Raw genomic sequence first — 10180 nt, 5'->3', positions numbered from 1 at the left:
ACTTTATTCTTTAAATGGCATCTGAACTAAGTGAAAAGTTAATGTCAAGAACAACATCAAACACTTGCCGGTGGTCTAGAAACCCAGGGTCTCTGCAATAGAGAGTCCGCTATCCATCAGTTTCATACAAGTACGGTTCAAATCAGCGGGACCCTGTGTCAAAAGGGACCCTCCCATGACTCGATCATGTATGATAATCGGAAACTGATAATCTATTTCCCAAACAATTTATTTACAACAATTTAATCAAAATATTTCCATCACTTAGATAGCGTATCATAAATTGTGACTGCAGCGGTGACAGCAGACCTTGGCACTTATAGAAGAACGCGTAAAACACGTGCAATAATAAAAGGGCTGATTTCCTGAGTTGTTGTTTTGTATCAAAATGGATGAGATACATTTCAGTGCAAAATCCGACACCAGTTCGAAAGGCATTTCTTACATTCAGTCCATAGATTACACGGACACGGTATCACAAGTGAAAACAATCGACGAAGAAACAGACTGTACTGAAAGACGTATATATTCGTCATTTTCAAAAGCGGCTGTGTTGATACTGCTGGCGCATGCCTGCGAACGCTCTGCGTACTTCACAATCGTTAACTATATGAACGAGTTATGGCTGGTGACTTTCAATTCAACAACGGCGTCAGCAGTAGTAGTTCACATGGCGTTTGTAGGTGAGTCAAAGGTCATGCAGGTTCTTAAAAACGTGACTCGGTGTTTCGGATGTTTTTAAGGCACGGCTGTTTATTTTTATTTTGATTGGCCTTGTAATTTTCACGATAAACCAGGGATAATTTGTATTCGCAGGGGCGTCAGCATGCTTGGGGATATTTGGTGGGACGATGGCTGATACGTTCTTACGCCCAATACCAACGTTAACGATTGGATATATTCTTTTTAGTCTCGGTAAGTTTTAATAACGTAAACTCAAGATCGGTCTTTTAATTCCGTGTGGCAAAACGTAAGGACTCCTATTTTTGGGTTCAATTTGCACTACACAAATATTATACATCAGAAAACATAAGTAGGAGTGCTACCGCATATAACATTCTCTTAATCACGTGGAACTACAATGTACATGTACAACATTGCTAAAAAAAGTTGCCCCCTACCCTATGTTCTTTTATTTACAGATGATGATGATCATGATTTATGATCATGATGACCTCACAGGTGTAAAACTTGTCATAAATAGTCCTTTTTATTCCAGATGCCATATATAACATGATTAATGGTTCAGAAAATACTAAATAGTTGTGACAATATCCATATTTTATGACATATATTCAAATTTATAACATTTTCACATTGGTAAAGAAATATCCATTAAATTGAAAATGTCACCCCATTTACAGACAGTTAGCATTAGGATGTGCTTGTTAATATTATTATTATTCTTTCAGGTCTCATTTTCCTCGAATTTGCTGAACATATTGAGGTAAATGCTCAAATTGAAGAAAAACGTATTTAAGAATTTTGGTGTTCATTGTTGTGTCTTTATCTGGCTCATAGCCTGTGCCTAGCAAATACAGAACGCCATTTAATATTCCCATAACGTCATATTACCAAAAACGTTCTGGTATCGTCGTGGTAACGTTATACTTCTACGATAGCACTGTGTTTGTTGGGAAGTGTCATGTGCTGAAGACATTTTGGCCTCATTATGTCATAATATCTGTACTTTAAATTTAAAAGAAATCATTTTAATCTACAAAATTGTGATCGCAACTTTTAAAACCAACCGTGATATCAGTAAGTGTGTCATCACTTACTGATATCAGTAGGCCTAAGTGTTTGGGTTGTATTTGATATCTATGGAGCGCGCGGTTTAACCTCCAAGATAACAATAAGCAACGGATCATTGATCAATGGTGCGTTTTCATTGATGTGAGCAAATCCAGTCCGTCCTTAAATAACGAGCAGGTGAGGTGATGTTAGGCCCATATTTCGGGTCTCTGCAGGATGTAGTGCACTCAACACGTAGACTTATTACTGAAAGAAAGAGGTGATGGATGGCAATAAAGGAATTCCACTGGATCTTTGTCAATATTTACAGAAAATGTCTTGATAGGGTTTTAAGCAGAGATAGATTATTATTATTATTATTATTATTATTATTATTATTATTATTATTATTATAAAGCAGTAAAAACACTCTTGTCACAAACAAATTTGGGTATTAAGCGCTGCCCTCACTCCCCCCTCCTAAGTGAATCGACTGCGGCACTGAATACTCAAAGATCAGGTGCAGGAGAGTGTATTTGTATTCGTCTCTATTATGATTATTCGGTGCTTGCCCGATCCACCTGGCTTCCTTTACTCCTCTGGTTGTCCAGACACTTTATTTTCTCGACTAGTGACACAACGCCACATGCGTCACTTTGAGACAGACGAATATGAAGATGGCCGATCGTTCATCGAATTTTTCACAAAATTGATTAATTTTGTAATTAGTTTGTTACAAAAGAGTGTTTTCATTGCTATTTTCTTCCAAATTGATGAAAAATTTTAAACACTGTTATAATATTAGCATTAAAACCTATCTTAGCACTCCATCAGCACCGCAAAACATCTTGCCGTGGCTGGACTGTCAACGGCTGCTTTGGGACAGGGCTGTCTTGGCGCTGTGTTACCGGTAGTTGGCGCTGAACAGTTACCAGACGAGAAGCATCGAAGGCGATTTATTCATTGGTAAAATTATATATTCAATTTGGGAGCATTTACTTTATTATTATTATTATTATTATTATTATTATTATTATTATTATTACATATTTGAATGAAGTTAAAGTTATTTATCAATATACATCTATACTTCAAACAAAAGCAAAATGTTTTCTTTTCTAAAACAGGTTTTATCTTTGGCGCAATGTTGGTGCCATCATCGCAGACACATCGAGCGCCATATTGGAAGGAATTCCAAGCTTACCACTTCACTACAAGTTTCTCATTTCTCCTCTGTCAGGTGTTCTCTCTCTTATTCTCTTTTTTGTGGCACTTTGGGTCAGAGAGCGGACACCATATGAAAAACAAAGGACTTTTCGTAGTTCAGGTACCATGGCTTCAATCAGACGTAGTTCGCGTTTGGGAATGTCCCAAAGTTATATTTTTGTATGTCTGCATATCCTTCAAAGTTACTTATATTTCCCAATCGAGACCTCAAGGATCATAAAACCCCTCAAAATATATTTTGGCGGGTAAATCCCGAATAAACTACCTTAAATGTCGTTCGTAATATCCTCGTAGTTACCCAGGTAGTTTGTCGGTAGCTGTCTACAGCACAGGAATATGTTTCAAATGCCTTTTTTAATGATAGGTATTATACATATGCATATTTTTAGAGAGATGTGTTTTCTGTGTTTTGACATTTTAGGGACAACTTTACATGAGACTCTTACTGTTACATTAAACTTCTTCAAGAAAGGACGCCGAGAGGCGAAAGGCAGGTTTTCAAAGAGACTGGGCAAAAAAGAACCAGACGTCAAAGAACAACATAAAAGAAACCGTGTCCGAGATCTCCTCAGGATCCTCTTGGTTAATTCGGCGGTTGTTGGGTTTGGGTTTCTTTACACACCGGTAAGAATTGATCGACCAATTTAATCAAAAGCCAATCCGTAGGTTGAACGAATTAATCAATAATTTAGTCGATGGACTAATCAATCGATTGTTAGTTAATTACTTAGTCAGCAAGTCCATAGCAACTTTTGTAAGAAAAAAAGTTTTTCAATAAAATGCTTTATCAAGTAGCAGACCTCGAGAATAGAGTCTACGTTGTAAATACTATCTTCCCTATTCTTTACAAGTACATGCTGTTTGTCCTTTCACAGATAATGACGATATATTCGTTACAAGCCACCGGACTCAACAGTACCGTGAACGGACATTTGTTTCCTTCTCCATCCACTCAGATCATATTATTCAACGAAGTGGTGATAGTGCTTGTTATCCCTTTTACCATCTACTATTTGTATCCACGGATATCGTCCAGGAACCAGCGACTGTATATATCTAGAACAAGTATGCACGTGTTCCTTTCTTACAGCTTTTGATGTACCCTCTCTCTACCCCACCCCTGCCCCCTTCCAAAGAGATATAAGTCTCACACACAAAATATAGGGAAAAAAAACTTTCTCCTGTCTCCTAAATGTTGTCGTCCACTTATTTAAAGCAATAATAACTCTTCCTTTGAGTTTCAAAATTCTGCAAGAAATACATTGTAAACAACGCATGGAAATATATTCTATTGCATTTACCACTAAAACAGCCGTTATTGTAGTAAAACTAAAATCTGTACTTGTCAATAGGGCTTTCGATGCCTTTCTTCCCGGTCGTCAAGGCATCCGTTGCCAATGACGTAAGGGTGTCACGCAGATTCTCGCGTTCATTCGAGGCCAGAATAACATTTGGCGCCAAACCCCTGATGCGATACGCAGACGTAAGTTGCAAGCTTTTGTACAGTGCGTCGGATAACGAAAAGCCCAGAATAAGGTCGCGCGTCAAGGTTATTTTCAGTTGCACCCTGGATTACGCACGCTTGCTCCGCAAGGTGTCGCCTGTGGTGGGGGGGCATCACAGCCCATATGGTTACTGTGGTGAAGGTGACAGGTACTTCCAAACATTTTTTCATAACTGTCATTTTTCCTTATTCTATTCATGAATTTGATATTTACGGCAATTGAAAATGTGGCACCGGCAAAAGTGAATCTAGGTGCGTTGACAGGCCGCACAGGTGTCCCCAATTAACCGCCGCCAGAGAAGAGACCCCAAGCATTAAACAACACAACCGGTAGATATTGGAAATTTGGAGAAAGTTAAGCAACTGAGGCTTTATTAGATTTGGACAGAAATCGGGGGTAATGCCTAGTGACATGCCAAACCCCTAAGTTCAAGTCTTGGCCCTTGACACCTGTAACGCACCCCTTAGTCAAGAATCTGAACAAATCAATGTTGGGCAGGTACAGGGTATACTCTATTTTCTACAGGTGTTTTGTGATTTTATCAACTTGATTGTCAAGTGCCAGACCTTTTGTTCTCAGGTACTAGTAGCAAACTTTATCAGATAACAATCTGACACTAACCAAGCTGCACTAACAGCGCTGTAAACCCAGTTATCAATGCTGTCATCTTTACCTGTATCTTTACCGGTATTATGCCAGGGGTACGTTTGATACATTTGAGTAAGGAAATATGCTTTTATGCTTATATTCATTTGTAATACGTTAGCATCAACCTGTTAATAAAAACTTGGAAACTTTCAATGTTATTACACAATAACAGTATAATGATGGGAGATGTTATGATTAAATGCTTAGAAGAATAATAAAAACAAATTATGTGAAATATAAAATGAATTGATTTTATTTGGGTTATTTATTTATTTATTTATTTCAAACCAATTAATTATCAAACATGAAGCTTATTTTAAGAAACATTCGCAGATATATGAAATATAACCCTGCTGGTACACAGATCTACAGTTCTAAAATGCAAATACCAAGTACCTTTCACACACCACTGATGAGATGTGAATAATCAAATGTATAAAGTAGTAAAAATATCACAAAATGTGTGTAAGCAAGATATTTCTACAAGTAACCTCATTAATCAGTCAGGAAACTTCATAATGCACCCAATAAATGTAGAAATTTGAGCCAGAGAAATTCTAAATACAGGCATGACAGATTTACCATATATTGCCATCAACCCTTAACTGAATGGGCATAGAAAGAACAAAGTGAGTCTCCCTCCCATTATAAATGAGAAATAATAATAAATAAATAAATAACAGATACTGTCATTCTTAATACTGAAAAACAATGGCACCTTGCAGCCTTCACTGCCTCACTATTTGCAGACAATGTTCTAGTCACTGTAACTGTGTACTTTTGATGAGGCATAGATGCAAGAATGACTTCTTTGAAGTATATTGTGAAGGTCTCTTTTGTCATAAATCTGCCACGTATAACCTGAATGTACATATTGCGATTCACACCGCAGCCGCTTGTCTTAGTAAGGACTCAACCAGTTTGAAAACTTGTGGCATAGCTTCAGGGACAAGATCACACCATCTATCCTTGCTGTGATGATGGATCTACTAGTACATTATCTATGTCTTGTCCTCCTAGTTTCTCTAATACCATTTCCCCTGATCTATGCTCACATCAATCTCTACAGCTTTACCAACTGCTACACAGTTTTTACATCTGAAAGTATAAAGCAAAAATTGTAATAAAGCACCATCAATTTACTTGTTAGATATTGATTCGAGGGCAAGAGAAAAATGCAGAAACCTCATATCATAATCAAGACAATTGAAAATCAAATATGCATAATCAAATTAATAGCTTTAATTGTACATACTACTGATGATTTAATCTTTTAAACTTCAGCATAAATTTCTCTTGTTAAAGCATAGACACTTTATTAAAATGTGCTTGAACAAATAATAATAATAATAAACAACCTGCACACAAGATGGAACATGGAGGTCAATTGCCACAAAATAAGTTGATTTGTACTTGGTAGCCTGAGAAATAGTATCAGGTATTAATTTGAGCAGTAAATTGAGTAATAATACCACAGAGTTAACAATGACACAAGCATATGGTGTTGTGTAACAAAATTCATGCATTACTTGCTGTGGCAGTGTCCTCCCCAACCTATCGTTCACCGCAGGTTTTGATTTTCAATGTCATCAAAAATGTTTATTGTTGTTAGTTTGATTTACGTATCTGCTATTCAAACAATATCGTTTGGAAAATAACTAACTGATTTAATTATGCTTTTGCAACATGAAATCATCATAAACTTTGCCGGTTCACGTGTATACAGTACCTTGCTATCAGTGCTGCTCTTTTCTCCCTAACTCGTCACTGACAGGCTAACCACATCGTTTCAAAACAACGTTGGTATGCTCCTTTACTTTTGGTGTTGGCAGTTTCGCCCCGGGGACATCGTTTTTGGTTAAAAACAACCTATCGTTTTCACCCATCTATACATTGCTCCTGTACAAAATGGCCGCTTGCTGCCCCCCCAAGGGAAAAATCGTAGCACGTGGGTAGTTACGCAAGACCTGTGACGTATAACGCGGGCAAGGTTATTGCACACATTGTAGATATAAATGCATTTTGAGCAATCAGACGAATATATCTTATGAATTTTATATTATTGTTATATAGCGTTGTTGTTGTCTGCTTTTCCCGCGGCTTTAAGTAGGTCACCAGAAACTATCGCTCGATATCGCGTGACTATGCAATGTCAGAGAGGGCTCCGTCAGTTAAAATCTCTTAAGAGATTTTAACAAAAAACCAAACATTTAGGAAAAAACCCTGAACTAACTTTGAATGCAGGAATAGGGTCGCTGACCATTGGTAAGTACGGGAAAATTGCCGTTTACTCCTTGACCAAAACGAAGAGTTATTATGACTTTAAGTATATCCTTGGCCCTCCCTTCCCCCACCTCCCCTTATTAAGCAACATCCCGGATCAGCCAGCGCATATCTATACGCAGTGACACAACAAGGTAAACAGGATGGTTTAAAGTGAATAATCTTGTACCTGTAGGGGCCTCAGCCCACGCGCCCAGGTACGTACAGTATTTCCCCTTCTTCATATTGTGACCACCATTATGAAAAAAAAATTAAAAAAAGGACACCAACAAAGGTGATCAAAAAGTGACATACAAGAGTGATGCAAACCCAAATTTTCACTTTTTTTTTGGCATGACGTCGACTCTCCTCACTACGTGAAATGTACATCATAGTTTTTATGTAATTTGTCTTAATTGAGTATAAAACGTCAAAAATGTTCAATATTTTCTTGATCTACACCAAATAACTGAAAATAGATATAGATAATGTAATTAGTTGTTATGAAAATCCATCTCGAAAAAAAAGATTACTCCGTTATCTTTAATCGACCATTTTCTCCTAGGTGTTGGGGTGGTTCTTGCTATTATATCTGGACTGGTTGCGATTGCGTTGGAAATGGGGCTTAAGATGAATTGTGCTCAAAATCAGGGTTTTTCCACCATCAGCATCTTTGCTCAGGGCCCACAGTATGGTCTTATCGCTCTCGCTGAAGTGTTCACTGCTCTCACAGGTACAGGTGCAACATGTTATGTTTTTTTTATATACTTTTAATGTTTTCTGTGTTGCGAATTGAATATATATTGAACATTTTTGTGACAAATGATATTTCTGAGATACTTATAGATCAAGATTGTTCCAAGTGTCCCGAAAAATGTGTGTGGCGTCTTGATCGTCATCTTACTGACTGGTGAGTTAAGGCTCTCTTACAACCCGTCGTGCGTGCTGAGAGACCGTGCGTCCTCGGAGTTCCTGTCAGGCGTAGCGTTGTCGCAGGATGAAAATTAAATCGCAGGGTACCCTCTACCAGGGCGACTGATAGATTTTTTACAGATATTCACAGATATGTCTCTAGCTAGATAGATGGTGATTTTGGGCTGTGACTTCAGCGTCCACCAAAAAAAGTACGTTCCACGTGCGTGTATCTTACTACTTGGCCGATTTTTTGCACGCAAACCGCTCGTAGAAGCACGCACGACCGGTTGTAAGAGTAGCTTTAGGCGTTTTCAGTACATCAGGTGTGTTCATAATATAAAACGATTTTGTGCATTACACCCCCTGCGCATTTTTGCATTACATCCCCCCCACCTCTGCGCCGGCCACCGCTGCCTTTGCGCGCTTTTTAAAGGCTCTCTGCCATTTATACATGGTTTCAGTCTTGTTCCTTGTCTCACTTTCCATCTATTGCCATGTATACTACCTGTATGCATCTCAAAATTCATGAATTGTTGACGGTAAGGTTATGATTGGAGAATGGCGCCGAGCAGGAAAAAATATGCAAGACGAATGCAGTTTATCCACGCAGTTTAGTATAAAGATCGAAGAGACAACACCGCATTGCCTATCACCAGTATTACAGTATGTTTACATGAACAAACGCATATTGCACGCATATAAACTCAAACTGTAACAATAAACGCCATAAATTGGTGTTGTGAAAAAAGACAAACTACTTTTACTTTTACACTTTTCAGTTAAGGAGTTTTCATACATGGAAGCCCCTGATGGCTTGAAGTGCTTCAGTATGGGTTTAAATCAGACTGCTCTAGGACTCTCATTTCTAATCTCGCTGGGTATAGAAAGCTTGGTGAAAACCTACACTGGTATGTAGCGTATATATGCTATCCCTCTTTGGCTTCGTAAGAAGCGATTGCATTGTCCAAACCAGCAGGCTTTCACTTCTTCTACTTTTTGTTTGAATTCCATTTTTACACACTCGAAGCAATGACAATTATTTCTGTTTCTGTTTATTTCTGTTTAGATTTCATTACCAACCGAATGCGTGTATTATGGTGGCATGTTCACAACGTGGTGTGCGTACTTCACTGCAAAATAAATGTATTATGACGAGGCAAACTTTTCTCCTTTCAGACTGGTACGATTTTGATTTAAAAGACATGTGCCTGGCCAGTGACCCAAGCCATTTGGAGTATTTCTTGGCTATATTGGTAGTAATGAGCTTAGTCTTCTCCGTAGTATTCCCTTTGGTCACTAGGATACCGAAGACCATAGACGAGGAGGGAGATAATTTAGAGAGTAATTGACAGACTTTACCACGAATGAATGAATGGTGCTTTCGTAGGAAAACTGAAATACCCGAAATTATTCTCTCTGAAAGCGCAAAAAGATGGATGTGTATGTATTTGCTCAAGAGGTTGTTTTTGTGTTGGTTGCATTTTTTAACAAATTGTAAAACGGAAGTGCGCGACATATATAATATGAAAATTGTTAGTCACAAGCTCACATCGTGGAAAATAGTAAACTCATTTTTTATACAACTCCACATTAAGGACATTTCTTCTAAACTAATTTTTTTCAAATAATGTTGTTCGTTTTAGGCCGATAGCATTCTGAAAATGTTCGATATAATAATGTTTAATTAAGAGAGAACTTCTTAAAATAGGCCACAATAACATTACATGAGTGTGCCAAGGCAGCGCATGTAAAACTGAAAGTTTAAGGGTATTATTACCCTTTATTATCATACTGATATGATACTGAAAATGAGTTTTTTTTCCTGCATCTAACTATTCAATAATGCATCTAACTTTGTGCTGATTTAAAACAATAAAAAAACACGAAAA

At 37.7% G+C, this 10180-nt stretch overlaps 1 protein-coding gene and 1 long non-coding RNA gene across 2 annotated transcripts; one reads left to right on the top strand and one right to left on the bottom strand.

Moving 5' to 3' along the window:
- Window positions 1-297: 297 nt before the first annotated feature.
- On the top strand, window positions 298-10178 carry LOC106175309 (uncharacterized). Its single transcript, XM_087011045.1, has 10 exons — window positions 298-683; window positions 817-915; window positions 1413-1447; window positions 2558-2700; window positions 2862-3061; window positions 3383-3585; window positions 3837-4026; window positions 7942-8109; window positions 9071-9199; window positions 9468-10178. The coding sequence occupies exons 1-10, from the start codon at window positions 389-391 to the stop codon at window positions 9638-9640; spliced, it is 1635 nt and encodes a 544-aa protein (XP_086867171.1). The 5' UTR covers window positions 298-388; the 3' UTR covers window positions 9641-10178.
- LOC147762602 (uncharacterized) lies at window positions 5350-7408 on the bottom strand. The gene is made up of 2 exons (XR_015333906.1): window positions 6844-7408; window positions 5350-6212 (listed from the first exon to the last, which is right to left on the bottom strand). It is a non-coding gene; the product is annotated as an uncharacterized LOC147762602 (long non-coding RNA).
- Window positions 10179-10180: the final 2 nt, after the last annotated feature.

This window comes from Lingula anatina, chromosome 4, assembly GCF_051362555.1.
Source record: "Lingula anatina isolate TDL-2025a chromosome 4, LinAna3.0, whole genome shotgun sequence".
Classification (NCBI taxonomy): Eukaryota; Metazoa; Brachiopoda; class Lingulata; order Lingulida; family Lingulidae; genus Lingula; species Lingula anatina.
Note: the sequence above shows the minus strand (reverse complement) of the source record. Positions and strands in the feature narration are given on the sequence as shown.

Bases quoted from the DNA above. Each gene is read 5' to 3' on its own strand.
- LOC106175309 (XM_087011045.1), top strand. From the start codon at position 389: ATGGATGAGATACATTTCAGTGCAAAATCCGACACCAGTTCGAAAGGC. The intron at 3,586-3,836 runs GTAAGAATTGAT...GTCCTTTCACAG, and splicing joins TTGGGTTTCTTTACACACCG to ATAATGACGATATATTCGTT. The intron at 8,110-9,070 runs GTACAGGTGCAA...TACACTTTTCAG, and splicing joins AGTGTTCACTGCTCTCACAG to TTAAGGAGTTTTCATACATG.